The sequence below is a fragment of the Narcine bancroftii genome, chromosome 1 (assembly GCF_036971445.1).
Source record: "Narcine bancroftii isolate sNarBan1 chromosome 1, sNarBan1.hap1, whole genome shotgun sequence".
NCBI classification, from domain to species: Eukaryota; Metazoa; Chordata; class Chondrichthyes; order Torpediniformes; family Narcinidae; genus Narcine; species Narcine bancroftii.
The window spans coordinates 214,028,642-214,051,863 of NC_091469.1; the positions used below are offsets into that span (position 1 = coordinate 214,028,642).

At 42.2% G+C, this 23,222-nt stretch overlaps 1 protein-coding gene across 2 annotated transcripts in view; it reads left to right on the forward strand.

Moving 5' to 3' along the window:
• Positions 1-23,222, forward strand: part of LOC138739019 (UDP-glucuronosyltransferase 2A1-like) — a 53,510-nt gene that overhangs the window by 13,175 nt on the left and 17,113 nt on the right. Inside the window, exons 2-4 of one of the 2 annotated variants that reach the window (XM_069890362.1) lie at positions 9,845-9,993; positions 14,765-14,896; positions 16,284-16,371. In XM_069890362.1, coding sequence (XP_069746463.1) covers positions 9,845-9,993; positions 14,765-14,896; positions 16,284-16,371 — 369 coding nt within the window. The remainder of the gene's footprint in view (positions 1-9,844; positions 9,994-14,764; positions 14,897-16,283; positions 16,372-23,222) is intronic. The other variant, XM_069890372.1, reaches the window with a different exon arrangement.

Below are 23,222 nucleotides of genomic sequence, written 5' to 3' on the forward strand. Positions count from 1 at the left end.
CTCAGCTGTGGAGATCGACTCCTCAGCTGTTCCCCCCCTCCCGTCAGTGTGTTTTTTTTCATGCGACTCCTCGCGCATGCGCGGTTGCGTACTTTTACTCGGCTCCGCAAGCCATTTTTGTAGTCCCGAGCTCGGGACGTCCACCGACCTTAGGGAGCGCGCTTCTCTCTCTGCGGCGGGCCTCTTCGGACAGGTAAGGCCTTCACCTTCTTCTTCTGACGTTCTTTCTTCTTCTCTTCTTCCCGTTGCTTTCGACTTTTCTCTCTTCGCTGCCATTTTCATCCCACCTTTACTTTTACTTTGTTTTAATTTTTATTTTTGTACCTTTGTGTTTTGTGTGTTTTTTTTCAACTTTTCCGGAGAGGGCTGGAGTTCCCTGACCGGCCACTATTCCATCACGTGACTCCAGCCTCATATAATAATCTTAATGAATTTTGCAGTTCTGTTGAACAAATTGAAATGTCATCAGCAAATAAAGTAACCTAAGAGCTCCAGTGGCACAATCGGTTAGCGCGCGGTACTTATACAGCAAATAAAGTAACCTTAAATTCCTCAGACTTAACTCTAATACCCTTAATGCTACGATCCTGTCGACGTACGCAAGTTCGTTGGTTTGAAATAGCCTTAGCTGTTTCTGTTCAAGTAACCTCTGCCTCGCATCGTCAGAGTGGATGCATGTTATGCAGGCATCTCGGATCAGCAGCTGTGTGTGCTGTTCTGCACTCAGAACCTGGCAATTGCTGTCCTTTGCAGGCTCCTACAGAGCCCTAATGAAGTTGTTGAAGGTTTTCCTTGTTTGTTGCCTGTGTGAGTGGAGTACATAGACCTCATTTACCTAGAATATATACTGATCCTTCAGGGTGTCCATTGTGGCTCCATATGTCTGGCAGTTCTGAGTCACCCGGTAGACCCGGTGCCCGATGTATGAGAATAGCAGGTGGAGCTTGTCCTGGATCGCTGCTGCAGAGGCTGTGAGGAACTTTTCAAAACAGTGGTGTCAGAGCACGAATTTGTCAGCTGCCTCAGGTTCTCTCGGGTGGATTTGTAGGTGATCCAAATTCATGTACTTGTCCATGTTCTGAAAAAAATCTTGCAAATAAAAATGATGCACGATCAATTGCACAAAGACTGTCCTAATCAAAAGTGAAAACTTTTATTTGTAGTGTCACTCAAACTGACCTGGACTCGAACTGGGGGCAGTGGCATGACAGCTTTTATGGGGAACAATGGGGAGGAGTTATGAGCCAGCCAGTGAGAGCAGGGTCAACCAGGAAAGGTCATGTAATTTACATATAATGAATATGTACAATAGCGGTTTCACCACAGGTTTTGACTCAGCAATGTTACCTTTACCATTTTCTAGTGAGGTTAGAAATAAGAGGAGAATGCCACTTAACAAATGGCTAAAGAAATTGTAGGAGGGAGGGCTTCAGATTTTTGGATTATTGGGCTCCCTTCCAGCGAAGGTGGGACCTATACTTGTAAGATGGTTTGCATCTGAACTGGAGGGGGACTAATATCCTTGGTTTGCTTGTGCTGCTCAGGGGGATTTAAACTAGATTTGAAGGGGAATTGGAACCAGAGTTGCAGAGCAGATAGTGGCGTGGAAGTGGAAAAAGATGACATTAAGTCTGCATATAGAGTCATAGATCAAATGGTTGGGAATGGTGGAAATAATGTTCTCAGGTGCATCTATTTCAATACAAGGAGTGTTCTGCCGCTCGGAGTCAGGAGGTCTCGGAACTGCAGGACCATGATGGCAGTCCTGAAGCCTCGCGTTTCCTCGTCAGACTTCTGGTCCCAGGCGAGCTGGTCGAAGTCAAGGCCGGGTGTCAGCGCGCAGATGGTCGGTCGTGAGAGTGCATCGGTGACCATGTTGTCCTTCCCCGCCTTGTGCCGAATGTCGGTGGTGAACTCCGACACGAAGGAGAGGTGACGCTGCTGGCGGACCGACCAGGGGTCCTTCGCCATTGCAAATGCCTGGGCGAGGGATTTATGGTCAGTAAGATGGTAAAACTCCTCCCCTCCAAGAAATAGCAGAAATGCTGCACCGCCAGATACATGCCCAGTAACTCACGGTCAAAAGCACTGTAATTGCACTCTGGTGGGCGGAGAAGCCGGCTGAAGAATGCCAGCAGCTTCCATTGTCCATTCACCTGCTGCTCCAGGATGGCACCGACGGCTGTGGCAGAGGCATCGACAGAGAGTGCCATATGTAGGTTGGTGTGTGGGTGGGCGAGCATGGTAGCCTTCTCGAGGGCATCCATGGTGGCCTCAAATGCACTGTAGGCCTCTGGGGTCCAGGTGAATATTTTGTGCTTGGCTGCAATGAGGGCGAATAGTGGCTGCATGATGCGCGCAGCTCCCGGGATGAATTGGTTGTAGGAGTTGACCATACCCACAAACTCCTGCAGCCCCTTGAGATTGTCCAGATGTGGAAACTCCTTGATATCAGAAACCTTCGTAGTGGCGGGTGTGGCTTCCTCGGCCGTGATGATATGGCCCAGGAATTGCATGGATACTTTCTCAAATTGGCACTTGGCTGGGTTGATGGTGAGGCCGAAGTCGACCAGCCAGGAGAAGAGGGTGCACAGGTGGGCCTTGTGTTGCACCCGATCACTGCTGGCAACGAGGATGTCATCTTAAGTAAATGAAGACAAAATCCAGGTCCATGCTCACTGAGTCCATAAGGCGCTGGAAGGTCTGAGCGGTGTTCTTGAGCCCGAACGGCATGTGAATGAATTCGAACAAGCTGAAGGGTGTGATGATGGCCATCTTGGGTATGTCCTCAAGGTGCACCGGGATTTAGTGATACGTGGGCACCAGGTCAACCTTTTCTGAAAACTCTCGCACCATGTAGGTTGGCTGAAAAATCCTGGATATGAGGGATGGGATAATTGTCAGGAACTGTCGCCTCGTTGAGCCATCGCTAGTCTCCGCAGGGCTGGGAGCTGCCAGATGCTTTTGGGACCAGGTGGAGCGGCGAGGCCCACAGGTTGTTGGACCAGCGTATGATCTCCAGTTCCAACAGATGTGAAAACTCCTCCTTTGCCACTTGGAGCTTGTCAGGCAGGAGCCGGCGAGCCTTGGCATGAACCAGTGGGTGCTCGGTGGGGATGTGGTGGGACATCCCATTGTGCGGTGAGGCAGCGGAAAACTATGGCTTGAAGAGGGTCGGAAACTCATCCAGGACTTGTTGGAACTTGTCTCTGGGCGTCCTGATCATGGCCATCTGCTGCTGCATTGTGTGGGAGGCGTTGAAGCGAATGGCCTGGAAAGTATGGACGCTCACCAGGTGCCTACCCCGATTGTCCACTAGAAGCCCGTTGGCAAGGAGGAAGCCGGCTCCCAGGTTGGCGGTTGGAAGGGATGAGATGGTGATCTGGAAGTGGTCTGTCTTGTCTCCATACGTCCAGATCTCTGTTGCATTGGCCGCACGAGGGGAAGTCCTCGAGGTCGGTTCCTGGACTCGATGGCCGTGGCTGGGATGATGCTGATCTGTGCCCCAGTGTTGATCAGGAACCACCGGCTGCTGACTGAGTGCCGCATGTAGAGGAGGCTGTGTCCTTGGCCAGCCGCCACAGCCAGATCAGTAAAGCTCTCTTGGGCCTGTAACGGCCGGATGTCCTTGTGCAGATGGTCTAGGAAAATGCGCTCGAAGAATGGGCAGTTGGTGTGATCACGCATGAGCATGAGCATCTCGTCCATCAGCTCCATCGGGGACCTATCTCCCAGGGCATAGAGGTGCAGCATTCGAGTGGCATGATGGACCTTGGATTGTCCGAGGGATCCAGTGATCACTTGCTCGATGGTCTCCTATTTGTCTTCGGTGGGTGGGTGCTGAATGAGGTGCAGCACGTGTTTGGTGGTGGCCTGGTCCAGAACGGCAACCACATGGTTGAATTTGGTCGTATAGGATAAAATCTGACAGAGTTGAAACTGAGCCTCCACATGGCCGAACCAGGTCTCCGGCTCCTGAACTTAGAATTCAGGTAGCTTGGCGGCTATAGCACTGATCCCAGGTTCGCTCATGATGGGTCACCAATTGTAGCAGCAGCTACACTGCTACTGAACGAACACACAACCAGACGGGTTGAGCTCCGTGAGCAGAACTGATTTATCGCAGGCTGCTGGGCTGGACTTGTACTCCCAGCCCGGATCTGGCTGAGAACCGCGCTGGGGGACACTGACGTCACCCGGGCGTCACATGGTCACCCAGCTTGGGCTTCTGAGCCCCGTGCTGAGAAGAAGGGGAAACCCTCCCCAACGGCGCCATTTTGACTGGCTGTCTCGCCACGTGGACTACAAGTGGGGCCGGTTCGCCTGTATATTGAGGTACCAACTAGAGAGAGTGCAATACTGGATCTTCTTTTGGGGAATGAGACAGGACAGGTGACGGAAGTACATGTAGGGGAAAACTTTGGATCCAGTGATCATAATGGTATTAGTTTTAAGATAATTATGAATAAGGATAGGCCTTATCCTCGGGGTATAACAGATATAGGCAACATGGAGCAAATGACGTGCTTGAGAAGTATAAAAAAATGCCAGAACCTGAAGAAGAAATCTGGAAGGCTAAAAGAAGAGCTGAGGTTGCTATGGGAGACAGAGGAAAATCCTATTGCCTTCTACAGGAATATCAAGAGCAAAAAGAGAGTAAGGGACTAGATGTCTACAGTTTAGAAATTTCCTGAATATGGTAATGTCTAATTATCTAACATACAACAACCAGATTTACTTGATCTTTGATCACTTTGATCAGTTACACTCCCTTCAGAAGGATTTAATTGGTACTATTTATACTATTTATACCCTTATCTGTCGCCAAGGATAAGATTGGACAAACATGGAAGTTTAAACTTCAGCTAACATTATCTCCTGAAACATGGGGAAGAATTACCAGACTTCACTTTGTGCACGTCATTCTTTAATATAGTTTAAAATTGTTCATCGAGTTATATGTCTAAAGATAAACAAGCTCGCATCTTTCCTAATATGAGCTCCACTTGTGATAGATGAAATACTGAGGTGGCTTCATTGACTCAGAGGTTTTGGTCATGTTCCATGTTAGAAAAATTTTGGAAAGGTATTTTTTAAACTCTATCAATGATTCTGGTTTTTCAATTACAACCTGACCCCTCAAGTGCTCTTTTTTAGATATAGGTTGTTTATCTACTCCTCATATCGAGTGGTAGCTTTTTCCTCACTATTATCTGGAAGAGCCATTTTACTTAAATGAAAAGACACTGATTCTCATTATTTCAATGGCTTTCTCATGTTATGTCTTTCTTAAATCTGGAGAAAAAAAATCAGGTCGTATTTTAGATACAACTACTAAGTTGAAGAAACCTGGAAGCCATTTCTTGATTTCCTATAGGAGACATAACCGGCATTATTCTATGAATTAACTCTTCCTTTCCAGACGTAATATGATTCTTGCTATTTTTGTTATTTGTAGGTGTGGAGTGGAATGATGTTTTAAACTATTCGACAGATCCTCGGGATAGACCGCCCAGATTTTTAATTTTTTTTAAAAAGTAGATTAGTTGTTTTTTATATATAATTTTATAAATATTTCTTTATCTCTGTTTTATTTGTTTGAAGAATTGTTACTAATGTGTCACATTTTCACTCTTTGGAATTTATATTTGATACTTATACTATGTAGACTTGGACAGACCATTTGTGTTAATTGTGTTATTTCCATTCTCCTTATGCTGTGTATATTATGACATGTTAAAAAGATTGAAAAAGAAAGGGTATTGAGGGATAAAATTGGTCCATTTGAAGATCAGAGTGATCGGCCATATATGGAGCCAGAAGAGGTGGGGGAAATTTAAATTTAAATTTTAAATTTAGACTTACAGCATTGTGACAGGCCACTTTGGCCCTTGAGTTCATGCATCCCAATTACACATAATAAGCCTACAATGCTTGTACATTTCAAATGATGGGAGGAAAATGGAGCCCCTGGGGAAAACCCCACGAAGACATGGGAAAACATTCAAAATCCTTGCAGACAGCCCGTAAAGGCTGTAAAGGCATTGTGCTAACTGTTACGCCAAACATGCTACCAACTTAAAACTTAATTTTTTTTTGCATTTGTATTTACGCAGAAAACTGGCACTGAATTTAGGGAAGTAAACAAGCTGTGAGGCCATGAAACCTATATAAATTAAAGAGGAGGCTATCTTACAGCGAATAAAGGTGGATAAATCCCTAGGACCTGACAAAATATTCCCTCTGAGGGAATTTTGAGGGATGTTAGTGTAGAAGTTGCAGGGACCATCAGATATATTTAAAAAGGCCTTATCAACAGGTGAGTGCCGGAGAATTGTAGGGTTACTCTTAATTTCCCATTGCTTAAAAAAGGCTCCAGGAAATTGGAGGGCGTTGATCCAGACATCAGTGGTAAATGATGTCAGGATCAACTTACTGGAAGGTGTTCTAAAAAATCTGATATTTCTTAGAACACCTTTAGATATGAATATTTGTGGATGGATTAAGGATAATTAACATGGCTTTGTGCATGGTAGAGCATGTTTAACAAATCTTGCAGTTTTTCGAGAAGTTGACCAAGATAGTTGTTGAAGGAAAGGCTGTAGGTGTTGTCTTCATGGACTTTTGTTAGGCCTTTGAAGAGATCCCACATGGAAGGTTCGTTAGGAATGATCATTCGCTTGGTATTCATGGTGAGGTAGTAAACTAGATTTGATATTGGCTTTTTGCATGATCCAAATTTGAATGATTTGGATTGCTTGCACATAAAAATGTAAGGTTGGAGAGGACTTGCAATTTGGCCCTTAAAGTCTGCTCTGTTGTTTTCCTGTGTGATTTCTAATGACCTTGATTATATACTTGTACAGCATATGAACAGTCCTTTCAGCCCATCTTGTCCATGTTGACCATTGCCGGCCAAGCTAGTCCCATTTGGCTGCATTTGGCCCATGTCCCTCTGAACATTTCCTGTACATGTTTCTATCTGAGTGTGTTTGGTACATTGTAGTTACCTCCACCTCTGATACTTCCTCTGACTCCTCGTTCCATATGCCCCCACCTTCTGTATGAAGAAAGTTTTCCTCTGGTCTCTGTGTAAATCATTTTCATCTCACCTTAAATCTATTTCCTCTATGTTTAGATTTCCCTACCCTGGGAAGGGCAATGTTTGTTCACTTATCCATGCTCACATGATTTTATCAACCTTTACAAGGTGATTCCAGAGACAAAAGTCAGCAATGGGTCAGACTCGATGGGCAGTCTGGTCAAGTTCCTAGCTCCTATTTCATATGGCCTTGTATCCTTCTCTGGGTTGGAGGCCAACATTGCACACACTGCTCTGAGTCGCCTCTCATGAAGTTCCATGATAAATACTGTGAAACTTTTTCAGTCTTGTGATCAAATCCCTGAATGTGCCTCCAGACACGAGTTGCCTCCATTATCATTAAGCAGCCTTACCTTTGCTCTCATCATGCTTCTGTTCTTCACACAGGTATAGGACACCTTCAGGTTTTTCTTTATTCCACCTGCCAAGGCTTTCTCGTTCCCCTTCTAGCTCTCCAGCAACCTTTCTCAAGTTCCTTCCTGCTCACCATTTAATTCCTGTATGCCCTTCCTGACTTTGTGTACGCTTCCTTCCTCTTAACCAGTTGTCTCAGCTTTGTCTTTCTCTGGTCCTATCATTATTTCCCTGATTCAGTGGGACAAATCTATCCAGAACCCAGCACAAGTACCAAGAGGGTTGATGCTCTTGAAACCCCACATGAGCCAATGAGGCACAGAGGAGCAAGGCACAGATTACCCCTGACATGCCATCCCACACATTTCAATCGAGGTCTTTATAACAATTTTCGGCCATTTGCTTTATATCACTCAAAACCAGATGGTTGAAGTCGTGTTGATTCTACTTGACTGGAAATATGAGATCTGAGTCAAAGCCAGGCAACGGCCCACTGGTCAAAATGGAGCTGAGGGAATGTTTCTTTTAAACATTGCATCTTTAACTTGAGACATTTTGCTCTTGCTCTACATTTCACAGTTTAATTGACACCTCTGGCTTCTCCAAACTTTTCTTGGTACTTTATCTATGATCAAACACTGAATATAAGAGAGCAGGACACATTCTGCGAGAGAAACTTGGAAGGTGCAGCACTTCTGTTTCTTGATTCATCAACTCCCTTCCAATGTTTGATCTATGACGCTGCCACAAAACACCAAATCTCAAGGCTTGTTCATGACAATAAATTCTGATTCTGAATGGTTGTCCCTCCATGTGTCTCACTCCAACCTCTCCACAATGCACCAGAACCTTTGAGCATTTTCTCTTTCCCTCCCACAGCTCTCTGACTTGCTTTGCCCAAATTCCATGATATCTAAAGTGTTCCTTGTTTTTAAGGAATGCAGTTTCTCCTCTCCTGTGGTCAGTAAAGCTGTCATCCACTTCTCCTCCTTCTCTCGGAGTTTTGCTCTTGCACCTCTCCTCCAAATGGAACAAGATTAGGGCTCCTCTTCTTCTCACCTTTCACCCCACTAGCCTCTGCATTCCACACATCATCCTCTGTCATTTCCCCCTGCTGCAAATTGGCACATCTCCCCTGCCTCTGCCCTTTCCGGCTTACGCAAGGATCACACTCTCCGTGCCTCTCTTCTCTGCTTGTCACTCCCAACCCAACTCTCTGGGACACCCTGGTACTTTCCTCTGCAACCGCAGGAGATGGTCTCACACTGCCTCCCTCTCCAGCATCCAGGGTGCTGCTTGATTCACTGAGTTCCACTGTGTTCTGCCTCAGATTCCAGCATCTCCATCTCTGTGTGTTTATCCTGTTGTCAGAGAATCTTCCAGTGAAGTTGCGTGTCTATAGACTGTTAACACTAGGACAGCAACATTGATGAGAGATCACACCAGCTCTTGAGCAGGCAGGAAATAGAGGAAGGGTGACCATGTGCAGGCAGCATGGTTAGCACTGACATTGTGGGCTGAAGGGCCTGTTCAAGTGCTCTGTTTCATGGCTTATGTTTTATGTTCTATTCCCTAGAATGTCATAGACCATGAGTTGTCTTTGTGTGTGGTTCTGAATAATCATTTATTTCCTGGTGGCTTTTTAAAATTGGTCTCATTCTATTTCTTTTCTCATTGGCTGGATGTGTCAAGTTGTTTCCTCTTACCATCATGCATTGTGGTGGTAGAGCTGCAGGCATTGTGACTACAGTGGCTCAGCCCACCCCAGTGGGTTTGGGTGTGACCATCTGACTGATCCAATGAAACTTGTGTCCTGTGACCCTGAGAAATAAATCAAGACTATTCATGTCCCAGGGAGAAATTGGGTGATGCCATAGTAGTGACCATGTTTACATGGCCACTAGCAAGGCCTTGATCATAGTTACCATTTGATATTATTTGACTGTCACAAGGGGCTGACACAGAGCAGGAGACTGCAGCATGTTAGATCTGTAATGAAGGCTTGCATCCTCTTGGCATGCCTCATGGTGCTGTTTACATCAACTTTAAAGTAATGAACCTTTTCCTTCATCGATGTGTTGTCTAAGAAATCAAACATGCGAATACAAGTTGAAATAGGTGAGAGAGAGTTATGGGAATCAGATCCTGTTATGGGGGAGGAATTATGGAGCAGATCATTAGCTCCAAAGGGTGCAGATGATGATTAGAGAAGGAGCAGGTTGGGCTAGAGAAATCTTCAAGTGGATCAATCTTCATGGCCTTCAACATTTAGACCCTGCTGTATGGAGATACTGGTGTAAATTGTTGAGTTATATTGCAATTATGAATTAATAACTGGATTCTCAAAAACAATAAAACCTTCCATTTGTCCATGTTTGTTTACATCAGGTGAACCAACAACTCTCTGTGAGGTCATGGGCAAGTCGGACATTTGGCTGATTCGGACGTATTGGGATTTTGAATTTCCTCGCCCACTTCTGCCCAATTTTGTGTTTGTCGGAGGTCTTCACTGCCAACCATCAAAGCCCTTGCCTCAGGTAATCCAGAAAAAAACAGAATAACGTTTACATCATAAAACAACAAAAGATAATACAGTGTTTCTGTGGGTTGATTCAGAATATATTCCTATGTATCATTGGTGCAGATATCTGACACTCTTCAGATCAATTCCATCTTAAAGAGATTATTCATTCATTAGTAAAGTTTGGATGGAAGGGGAATGGACCATGATCCTGAATTATTTCTGAAATAAAGATAAACATAGTGGAAACATTGCAGGAGTCTGTGAAGAAAGCAGAGACAACTGCAACTGTGAATATATATCCTTGCATAACTAACCAACACTTCAGGCTTAAGCACTTCATCCGGGAATGGAAAAACGTCGGCAGGTGCCCGAATAAAATGGTAGGCAGAGGAGCACGGTCCCAAAGGCAGGAGGTAATAGGTAGATAAGAGAGGGAGGACATGCCATAACCAAGGGGAGGGGGGATGGGACTGTGACTAGAGAGAGATGGGGGTGGAGAGCTGGAGGAAAGAGGGAAAAAGGAGAGGGAAGGCAGGGAGAATGGAGATTGGGCTAGGAGAAACCAGAGAAGTCAATGTTAATGCTATCCAGCTGGACTATGCCCAGACAGAATATCAAGTGTTTGGTAAGTCTGTTTTGAGTTTATCTTTAATTACTCTAATTTAAATAAAGAGGCAGGTGATGGAGGCAGTTGGGGTGATCCTGTGTTCTGATTGCAGGATGTGGGAGGTCAGGGATAGTACAAATGTTCTTGATGACTACACCTGCAAAAGATGCATCCAGCTGCAACTCATGGAAAAATGTGTAAGGGAACTGGAGTTGCAGCTGGATGAACTGATGGAGACAGAGGCAGTGATAGATGGGAGTTATGGGGAGGCAGTCACCTTTAGCAGACAGGAGTCAGGGAGCTGGGTGACTGTGAGGAAAGGGGGGGGGAGTACTCCTGTGGCTGTTCCCCTCAAGAACAATTATTCTGCTTTGGGGGGTGGGAAGATGATCTAAAGGAGACGTGTCAATGGTCAGGTCTCTGGCACAGGGGCTGGACCCATTGTCTTAGAAAGGAAGGGGAGAAAGAGAAGGGCTCTTGTAGATGGGGACTTGCTGGTTAGGAGAGCAGATAAGAGGTTTGCTGGATGAGATCGGGCACCTGGTTGGTATGTTGCCTCCCAGGTGCCAGGGTCAGGTATGTGTCTGATTGAGTAAACGGCATTCTGGAGGGGGAGGACGAGCAGCCAGAAGTCATGGTTGGAAGTGACAATGAGGTCCTGAAGAAGGATTATATAGAGTTAGGAAAGAAGTTGAAAAGCAGGACCTCAAGAATGGCAATTTCAGTATTGCTGCCTGTGCCACATGCTAGCGAGGGTAGAAATAGAAAGTTGTGGAGGATGAATTTGTGGCTCAGGAGCTGGTGCAGGGGCAGAGGATCATTGGGATCTCTTCTGGGGCAAGTCTGACCTCTACAAAAGGGAGGGGCTGCACTTAAACTGGAGGGAGACCAATATCCTGGCGGAAAGGTTTGCTAGAGCTGTTGGGGAGGGTTTAAATGAGTTTGGCAGGGGATGGGAATCAGAATGAGAGTATGGATATTAGTGGGGAGGAGGGGGAAGAACATCTAGACTGGAAGGAATGGAGGGGACAGAATGTAAAAATTAATAAAGGATGGAAAGTGGTAAAAGTAGTTGGTAACCAAAGGAGTATTTGTAGAGAACAGTCTTTCAAGTGCATATATTTTAATGCAAGGAACATTGTAAATAAGGAAGATGAGCTTAAGACATAGACAGCCCCATGGAAATATGATAGTGTGGCCATCAGTGAAACTTGGTTGCAGGAAGGGTATTTTTGGCAGTTAATTATTCAAGGATTCAGTTGTTTTGGGCATGACAGAAAAGAGGGTAAAAGGTGTAGGAACTGAATTTCTTATTAGAGAGAACTTTACAGCAGGGCTGTGGCAGGATGGTTTGGTGGGTTCGTCGAGAGAGGCTATTTGGGTGGAATTGAGGATGTGTACAATAGATATAAACAGCAGGGAATAGGTGAATTGCTTGAGGAATATAAGGAGATTTTTTTTTAAAAAACCTTAGGAAAAAAATTAAAGGCTAAAATGAGATGTGAAGTTGCTTTGGCAGGGAAAGTTTAAAAATTAATCCAAACAGCCTCTATAGGTACATTTAAAGTAAAAAAAATAGCGAGGGATTAAATTGAGCCACTTGAGGATGAGGGGGGTAGGCTCTGTGAGAAGCCAGAGGAGATGGGTGAAATTTTAAAATAATTTTTTCTTCAGTATTCACTAAGGATAAAAATATTGAGCCAGTTGTAGTGAAGAAATATGATAGGGAGCTCATGGATAATATAAGGATTAATGAGGAAGTAGTGTTGGATATATTTAAAAAAAAGGTGGATATATCTCTAGGTCCTGACAAAATATTCAGTAGGACCCTTACGGCGGTTAGTGAACAAATAGTGGGAGCATTGATGGAAATATTTAAAATGTCACTGGCCATGAGTGAAGTGCCAGAGGACTGGAGGGTGTCTCATGTTGTTCCGCTGTTCAAGAAAAGCATTCAAAAGTAAACCTGACAATTATGGGCCTGTAAGTCTGACATTGGTGGTGGGTAAATTAGTGGAAAGTGTTCTTGGAGATGGGATATACAACTATTTGGAAAAACAGAAATTGATTTGGAGTAGGCAACATGGTTTTGAATGGGGCAGATCATACTCAACAAATCTGAGACTTTTTCGAGGAGGTTACTAAAAAGATTGATGAGGGGAAGACAGTGGATGTTGTCTATTTGGTCTTTACTAAGGCTTTTGAGAAAGTTCCCCTTCAGAGCTTAGTAAGGAAGGTGGAAGCATTAGGGATTAATGATGAAGTAGTGAAATAGAAGCAACAATGGTTGGATGGGAGATGCCAGAGAGTAGTGGTGGAAAATGTCTGTCAAATTAGGGGCTGGTGACATGTGAAGTTCTGGGTCCACTGCTGTTTGTCATATGCATTAACGATCTAGATGATAGGGTGGCAAATTAGATAGTGCAGTGCGCGTCGAAAGAACCAAAGACTTGTTGATCCAAACCAAGGTTTTTATTAACTAAAAGACTGGAGCATATCACAAGAAGGTCAAGCAGTCCAGAATGACCTGGTCTAGCTTGGAGCAATCCTTTAAGACCTGCCAGTAGGTGTGGCTACACTCTCAGTCAATCACAGTCATCCTACACTACCATCTGTACATATGTACATATACACATTGGTGATAGAATCTTTACGATCACAGATAATACATTTGTGGGTGATACAATGGTTGGCAGTTTTGTGCACAGTGAGGAAGATTATCAAAGTTTACAGGGTGATGTAGGATGGTTAGAAGAGTGGGCTGGGAAGATGGCAGATGGAGTTTAATAATGATAAATGTGAGGTGCTACATTTTGGTAGGTCTAATCAAAATAGGACATGTTAAATGGTAGACAATTGAGGAGTTCAGTGGAACAAAGGGATTTAGAAGTCATGGTACATAATTCTCTGAAAGTTGAATCATATGTGGATAGGGAGGTGAAGAAGGAATTTGGTATGTTGACTTTCATAAATCAGAGTATAGAACACAGGAGTTGGGATCTTATGTTGAAGTTGGATAAGTCATTGGTGAGGCAAAATTTAGAATATTGTGTGCAGTTTTGATTGCTGAATTACAGGAATGATATAAACTGTATATATAGAGAGAGAGAGGAGAGAGAGAGAGAGAGAGAGAGAGAGAGAGAAGAGGAGGTTTACGAGAATGTTCCCAGAGTTTTAGGGTTTGAGTAAAAGGGAAAGGTTGAGCAGGCTGGGACTTTATTCCCTGGAGTGTAGAAGATTGAGGGGTGATTTGATAGAGGTATTAAAAATTGCATGGGGGATGGATAGAGTTAATGTGAACAGGATTTTTCCAATGAGAGTGGGGGAGAGGCATCGATTGAGAGTAAAGGGGGAAAAGTTGAGGGGCAACATGAGGGGGAATTTCTTCATGCAGAAGGTGGTATGGGTGTGGAATGAACTTCTGGCAGAGGTGATAGAAGCAAGATCGAGGTTAATATTTAAGAAAAAGTTGGATAGGTATATGGATAGGAGAGATGTGGAGGTTTTTGGGCCAAATGCAGGTCAGTGGTACAAGGTGGGAGAAATTGTTCAGAATGGACTAAAAGGGCCAAACTGGTCTGTTTCTGTGCTATAAACAGTTATATAGTTACAGTGGTGACCTTTGCCCAGACAGTGACAGATGTATCTTCCTCCCAATCCTAAACGTATAGCCTCTTTAGTTGGAGATCCTGCTTATAAGAAAGCATGTCACATGGCCCACCCCTCTAGACCCCTCATGATCATCTGTTCTTCCTTCAGCCCAGTCAGAGAACCACACCTTTGCCCAAACAACCTCTTGTCACAATTGATGGTCCCTACCAGGTGAAACTTCTCTGCAACAGTGGCTATTAAAAGAGAGTAGAGACTGCACAGCCCTCTCTGGGGAGCGGGGATGGGGCATCCCTCTCTGGTTAAAAACACAAAATGCTAGAGAAGCTCAGCAGGCCAAATAGTGTCCTTTATGGACCAAAAGCAAAAATACATGACTGACATTTCTGGCTTGTGCCTTTCATCAAAATGCTGTTTGACCTGCTGAATTTCTCCAGCATTTTGTGTTTTTACTTCAACCACGGCGTCCACAAAATTTTGTGTTTTATTTGTGTCTTATTGCGAAGTTTGTTCCCTCACGAGCCAAAGGCTGCAAGAGCTGTGTTAACTGATGCCTGTTGTTTATCAGGAAATGGAAGAATTTGTTCAGAGTTCAGGCGACCATGGGATTGTGGTGTTCTCTCTGGGTTCCATGATAAAGAACCTGACAGATGAAAAAGCCAGCTTGATCGCTGAAGCGCTGGGGAAAATTCCACAAAAGGTTTGTTTCTCTTTATTGTTGCCCACCGCCTCCTTCCACTGGGACTGCGTTCAAACCATAGGGTTAATTTACCTAGGATCGTTAATGAACCTTCCAGACGAACCTGCCATACGGGACATTGTCAAAGGCCTTGCTTCAGAACATATCTCCTGCGCCCATTGGCCTGAACTCATCAATGCTCTTGGTCACTTCTTCAAAAATTGATTCAACATGATTTGCCACGAACGAATCCACATTGACTACCTTGAATCAGTCCCTGACCATCCAAATGTTGGGAGATCCTATCCAGTAATTTTCCAAGCACTGATGTCAAAGACATGCCTCTAGTTCCTTGGCTAGTCCTTGATTCACTTGTGAAATAATGGCACAACATTCACCACCTCCCGACTTCTGGCAGTTCACCCGCGGGCAACGGTGATGTAAATGACTCAGCAAGCATCTCCACAATTTCTCCTCCACCTCCCACATGGTGTGAGGTGCCCTACATCAGGTCCTGGAGATAGGTCCAGAACTCTATTCAGAGCTAACTCAACTTCAAAGTAATTTTCTAACGCTATACTCCAGATCTTTCTGGGCAATTGAGATAAATATATAATGCCAAATCTCAATTAAATGTGAAAGTGATTCTTTCATGAATTTAATAGTTTTGGTTGAAGTGATGGTCCTCAGTTTTTCTCTCTCTGTAACTGTTGCTGAGTATTTGCAGAACTCCTTTTTTTAATTTCAGATCTTCATCATCTGCGGGTATTTTAATTGTGACATAACGTTCATGTGGGAAAACCTGACCATTCTCAGCCTGCATCAGAAAATTTCTCCCCGTCCTCCCACATCGGTGTGTTCTGATTACTTGTTCCACGCTAATCCACTGGGCCCGAGATCAAAAACATCAAACATAACGACATCACAGAACAGTCCAGGCTCTTCTGCCCATGATGTTGCAGTGACTTTTGTTATCCTACTTCACACCAGTTGAGCCCTTCCCTTCCTCTTAACCGAAAGCCTTTACCTTTTGTGCACCTATCCACTCGTCAATCTTTTGAATGCCCTATTGTACCAGCCTCCACCGCCAGTAATGCAGTCCAGGCACCTTTCACTCTCTCTGACGTCTCCCCTAAGCATTCCTCCACTCACTTTAAATAGATATCCTCTGGTATTTGTAATTGTCGTTCAAGGAAAAGGTGCTGGCTGTCCACTCTCTCTTCAACTGTTATAATCTTATAGCTTGCCTCTCATCCATTGCTCCAGAGGGAAAGTGTCTTGGGAGCTGGTACACTTGTGGTCCTCTGTTGCAGGTACCACACAAGTCTACAGGAAGTTATATGCAATTTTCAGCTGACACTTCCTAAAAAGGTTTTCTGTTTTTTTCCTATGGACTGCTATCTTTCAGGTTCTTTGGAGATACGCTGGTGAAGCACCAAAGACACTGGCATCTAACACGAAGCTGTACAACTGGCTACCTCAGAATGACTTGCTTGGTAAGAGTGAGATGGTTTAATTTTCCATCCAATATTCTCTCCTCCTTCGCTCAAAGCTGTCAGAGGGGATTTGATTCCTTGCTGGACAGGGGTTCCATGAATGCAGCCTCTGCTCTGTGTGTGGGAGTAGCCATTGAATGTTGGGGAGCTCTTCCACTGGAGGTTGGATTACCGCTCACCTGATTATTCTTCACTCTAATGACACAGTTTCCAGGATAAGATCATTGGGCAGTGATCAAACACAAAAAAAATGGTAGGAATGGGCTCATTGATTCTTCAAGCAGTCTCTGCCACCTGTTGCTCAGTGGAAGTGGGTTTTGTTGGCTGAGCCAATGTCTCATTGCCCAGACGTCATTCCCTTGAGTCTTGGTGAGGTGTCCTATGAATCTGAGGATGGGGATATCTGCAATGTTGGGAGGGAGACCCTTGCAGTTGGTGCTCAGGGTGTGGAGAATGAGGAGTTAATGACTCGCATTCCACAGGATTCATGTTCTGGAAGACTTGCTGTCGTCCAGGCTTTTCCAGTTCAGTTCCTGCTCAGTGATGATCCAAGGATGTTGGTGGTAGGGGATTCGGTGTGGGGAAAGGCTCTGAATGTCAGTGGGGGGAAGGGTGGGGGGGGGGTAAGAACTTGGTTTTCCTTTGTTAGATTTTGTCATTGGCTGCAACTTACAAGGGTGCACCCATCTGCACCTCCACACAGACCATGTTGGGGAACTGGATCTGGATTCACTCTGGATCAGTCGGGAAACTGAGGGGGTGATTGACATAAGGAACATTGAGGTTGCAGGATCAGCTAGCTGGGTGAGTGTCAAGAGAGTGTCAAGAAAGAATGTCAATCAGTGCAGAGTACCTTTGTGGCTGTTCCCCCTCAATATCAAGTACAGTTTTGGATACGAATAGGCAGGATGACCTTCCAGGGAAAACCCACTGCAGCCACATCTCTGGCACAATCTGGCTTTGTAGCTCAGAAGGGGAGGTTAGAGGGGAGGAGAGCAATAGTGATAATGGATTCATTGGTGAGAAGAGCAGACAGGAAATTCTGTGGAAAGGACAGAGGCTCGGAGTCACGTGATGTAGTAGTGGCCGGTAGGAGAATACCAGCCCTCTCCAGAAAAGAAAAAATAAAGTGAAGAAAATACTAAGTTCAAGAAACACAAAACATAACAAATAAAAGATAAATTTGTAGAGAAAAGAAAGAAAATGGCACCCAAGAAGGAAAAAGTAAAACAACGGGAAAAAAAAGAAGAAAAGATGCTGGAAGAGAAAGGAGAAGACCTTACCTGCATGAAGAGACAGGGAGCCGTCGAGGAGAAAAGAGCCCGTTCTCCAAGGTTGGTGACGACCCCGCAGAGTCGCGACCTGCCGCCCGCTGGACCGCAAGAATGGCTCTCTGAGCCAAACAAAAGTTTGCATCTGCACGTGCGTGACTCCTAGCGCATGCGCAGTGTGCATACTAAGGAAAAAGAGAACACCGACGGGAGGGGGGCCCAGCTGAGGAGCGAGCAAACACAGCGTGACCAGCTGAGGGATGCCCGACACCAGGGCTCTCAGCTGGAAGAAGAGGAAAGTGACAGGAAAGGAAGTGATAGGAAAGAAGAAGAACAACAGGAGACCCAACAGATGACTAGCCCAGAAGAGGACCAACAGCAAGAAGCCAAGCAAGAAGAAGGCCAGCAAAGTGAGGCAAGCAACTCAACAAGAAAGTCAAAAGAGACACAGATACAAGGAAGAGAAGTAGAAGACACAAACACAGCTGCAGACACAGAAGAAGAGGAAGAAGAAGACCAAACTCTGCACAGAGAAATAGAAGGTAAAATAGAAGGACAGTAAATACAAGGAAGAGAAGTTGAAGACACAAACACAGAAGAGGAAGAAGACCAAACTCTACACAGAGAAATAGAAGGTAAAATAGGACAGTATATAGAATAAAAAAATTTTCAAGAACAAATGAGAGCATTTAATGAATAGTTGACACTAGAATTTAGTGAAATGAAAAGAAAAATGAAAAAAAATGAAAAGTACATAAGAAAAAGTGAGTAGAATAGAGCTGGTCATGACAGAAGTAGGGAAAATATTAGAAAATGTGGAAGAATGAGAAATGGCTGTAGAAATGGAAGTGAATGACTTAAGAAGAAAATTGGAAGGAAGTGACAAAAAAGTTAAAGAGGCACAAGAGTTGCTCGCTCAGAAGATTGATATAATGGAAAACTATAGTAGGCGAAACAACATAAAGATAGTGGGCCTAAAGGAAGATGAAGAAGGCACAAATATGAAAGAATTTATAAAAGAATGGATCCCAAAGGACCTGGGAATGCCAGAAATACAGGAAGGAATGGGAATAGAAAGGGCACACAGAACACTAGCCTCAAAACCACAGGCAAAACAATACCAAGATCCGTTTTCGTAAAATTTCTGAGATACACCACAAGAGAAAATATACTGGAGAGGGCAAGGAATAAAATTAGAGAAGACAAAAAACCATTGGAATACAAGGGTCAAAAAATATTTTTTTATCCAGACATAAGTTTTGAACTCTTAAAGAAGTGGAAGGAGTTTAATACAGCAAAATCGATCCTATGGAAAAAAGGTTATAGATTTATGTTAAGATATCCAGCTGTGCTTAAAATATTTATCCCGGGGGAGCAAAACAGACTGTTCTCAGATCCGGAGGAAGCACGAGAATTTGCAGAACGCCTGCAGGACAGAAGGAGAGATGAAACAAGAACGATGAATGATGACAAAATGCATATAAAGATGTAAAAATAATGTATAAGTAAGAACTAAAGAAGGGAAAGAAAAGAGAAGAAAGGAAGTAAGGGGGGAAAAGAGGGTGAGCTTTGTTATATGTGAATATAAAAGTTTTTTCTGGAGGGGGTTGGGTGGGAGAGAATAACAGTCTCTGCGCCATCAATTGACGCTTGCGAGCGGGTTTGCAATCCAAATGAAGAGGTGAGTTGTGGTTGCCCGGCAAGGGACAAGGGGCAACATAAGAGAAGAGGGGGACATTTGGCGTTAAGGGAATTTTAGATGTAGGAGTTGTTGAAGTATTATGTTTAAAAGTGTTGTCATATATTGAGTTCCAAAAGGGAAAACTGAGAGATAAAAATGGGGAAAGGGGGAAAGGTGGTGGTGAGGAAATAGAAATGAGGTGTAAACAGAATATGAGATGGCCATGTTGAACTATATGACTATAAATATTAATGGAATACATAAACAAATTAAATGCAAATGACTATTAAATTTCCTGAAAAAAGAAAAATATATATAGCATTTGTGCAGGAAACACTTCTAACTGAAGTGGAACATAACAAATTAAGGATAGACTGGGTAGGACACGTAGCGGCAGCATCATATAATTCAAAATCCAGAGGTGTAGCTATATTAATTAATAAAAATGTACCAATCAAAATAGAGGAGGAAATAATAGATCCAGCAGGGAGGTATGTAATGATAAAGTGTCAGATATATTCAGAATTCTGGAATTTGATCAATATATATATGCACCTAATGAAGAGGATCAAAAGTATATGCAAGATATTTTTTTGAAGATTGTACATACACAGGGGAATATATTGATAGGAGGGGATTTTAACCTTAATTTGGATCCAATGTTGGATAAAACTGGACAAAAGACTAGAAAAAAGAATAAAGTGGCCAAATTTATGGTTAAATCAATGCAGGAAATGAAACTTATGGATATATGGAGGAGGCAGCACCCAAGGGAGAAGGAATACTCATATTATTCGAGTAGCCATAAAACATACTTAAGGATTGAAATGTTTTTGTTGTCGGCCCATATTCAAAGGAGAGTTAGGAAAACTGAATATAAAGCTAGATTGCTATCTGATCACTCACCCCTGTTATTAGCAATAGAACTGGAGGACATCCCACCAAGAACATATAGATGGAGATTAAACTCCATGCTACTTAAAAGACAGGAATTTAGAGAATTTATTGAACACTAAATTAAAGCATATTTTGAAATAAGCACAGAATCAGTGAAAGACAAATTTATATTATGGGATGCAATGAAAGCCTTCATTAGAGGGCAGATAATAAGTTATGTAACTAAGATGAAAAAGGACTACAATCAGGAAATAAAACAGTTGGAAAGGGAGAGAGTAAGTACAGAAAAAGAACTAGTAACAATAGATGATATAACAAAAAGAAGAGAATTGGCAAACAAAAAAAAATAAAATACGAAACATTACAAACATACAAGGTGGAGAAGAACATAATAAAAATGAAGCAAAAGTATTATGAGCCAGGAGAAAAAGGACAAAATATTAGCCTGGCAACTTAAAACAGAACAAGCTAAAAGAATTGTATTTGCATCAAGGAAAAAGGACAAACAAATTACATATAATCCAATGGAGATTAATGAGAACTTTAAGGAATTTTATGAACAATTTTACCAAACTGAGAATGAGCGAAAAGATGATAAAATGGAAGAGTTTTTAGGTAAAATTGAACTGCCAAAATTGCAATAAGAGGAGCAAAACAAACTGATAAAACCATTTGAAATAGAGGAAGTTCAGGATAGATTAAAAAAGCTGCCAAACATTAAAATGTCTAGAGAGGATGGATTCCCAATAGAATTCTAGAAAACATTTAAAGAGATATTAATTCCTCCTCCCCTGGAAGTAATGAACCAGATAGAAGAAACACAAAACTTGCCAGATTCATGTAAAACAGCAATAATTACAGTAATACCAAAGACGGGGAAGGATCCACTAATACCAGCATCATATAGACCAATATCTCTACTTAATTCAGATTATAAGATAATAGCAAAATTATTAGCAAACAGATTGGCCGACTGTAGTAAAACAAGATCAAACTGGATTTATTAAGAAAAGATGAAATTTATTAATTTAATTCATGCAGTTCAAGGAAATAAGATGCCAACAGTGGGCATTGCTTTAGATGCAGAAAAAGCCTTTGACAGGGTAAAATGGAAATATTTATTCAAAATATTACAGAGGTTCAATCTACCAGAAAAATATATTAATTGGATTAAAGCATTATATAATGGACCATTGGTGAAGGTGACAGTAAATGAATATACATCAAACCAATTTAAATTAAGTAGGTCAACTAGGCAGGGATGTCCACTATCTCCCACACTGTTCACTTTAGGAATAGAACCATTGGCAGAACTGATAAGAACAGAAAATAAAATAAAAGGGATAAAAATAAAGGAGAAGGAGTATAAAATCGGTTTTTTTGCAGCTGACATCATAGTATACTTAACAGAACCAGAATTATCAATAAAAGAATTACATAAGAAATTGAAAGAATATGGAGAAATATCGGGGTACAAGATCAACGTAAATAAAAGTGAAGCAATGCCAATGAGTAATGCGGATTACACAAAATTTAAAAAAGAATCAACATTTAAATGGCAAACACAAGCAATCCGATACCTAGGTATTAGATTAGATAATAATTTAACCGACCTATACAAATTAAATTATCTGCCATTAATGAAGAAATTACTAGACTTAGAATATTGGAAAGAATTACCGCTAACATTGAAAGGGAGGGTAAATTGCATAAAAATGATTGTCTTCTCAAGGATACAATACTTATTTCAACCGTTACCAGTTCCCTTAACAGAGAAATTCTTCAATGAACTAAAGAGAATAATAAGGAAATTTTTATGGAAAGAGGGGAAACCGAGGATAGCGTTAGATAAATTAACAGAGTGGTACAACCAAGGTGGTTCGCAGTTACCAAACTTTAAAAATTATTATAGAGCAGCACAATTAAGGTATTTATCAGATTTTTACCAGACAAGGGAAAAACCAGATTGGACTAAGATAGAGCTAGATAAAATAGTGGAGAAGGTACCAGAACATGTACTTTATAAGTGGGATGAAAAGCTGGTGCAAAATACTCAATATATGGTAGAATATTCACTTAGAAAGGAAAAAAAAATTTGCAACTAGCAAAATTATTATTGAGGCAAAATCAGCTAATCCCTTTCACAATAGATAACCTTTCCTTTAGAGAATGGGAGAGAAAAGGAATTAAAAGAATAGAAAATTGTTTTTTGGGAAATAAATTATTAACATTTGAACAAATGAAGTAGAAAAATGGAATAACTCATGATATAATGTTTGCATACCATCAACTGAAAGCCTACTTAAAGGATAAATTGGGAAACAAACTGAGATTACCAGAAGGAAGCAGCTTTAAATATGTGATTACAGACACAATGATAATTTAAAATATTTATAACGAACATGTACATCAAGCTTCAAGAGAAGGAAAATGATGAAATAAGCTATAAACCCAAACAAAAGTGGGTAAAAGATTTAAACATAAAGATTAAAAATGAAACATGGGAAAAGTTATGCTCTGGAACGATGAAGATTATAATAAACACAAGGTTACACATGAAATAGTATAATTGGATACACAGGTTATATATCATACCCCAAAAGTTAAAAGAATGGATCCAACAGAATCAGATAGATGTTTTTGCTGTAAGAAGGAAACAGGAACAAGAGTACATGCAATTTGGGCATTGAAAAGGTTTTGGGAAGATCTAAATCAGGTATTAAATAAAATCACAAAAAGCAACTTACCAAAAAATCCAGAGATGTTTCTTCTAAGTAATATAAGTAAAGAATTAGGCCTCAAACTGGATGAAGCACAAAAAAGATTTATTATGATAGCCTTAGCTGTAGCAAGAAAATGTATAATGTCAACTTGGAAATCAGAAGAGAACCTGAGAGTACAGCAATGGTACATGTAAATGAATAAATGTATTCCATTAGAAAAAATAACATATAATTAAAAATATAAAGTCACATTATTTGAACAAATTTGGGAACCGTACA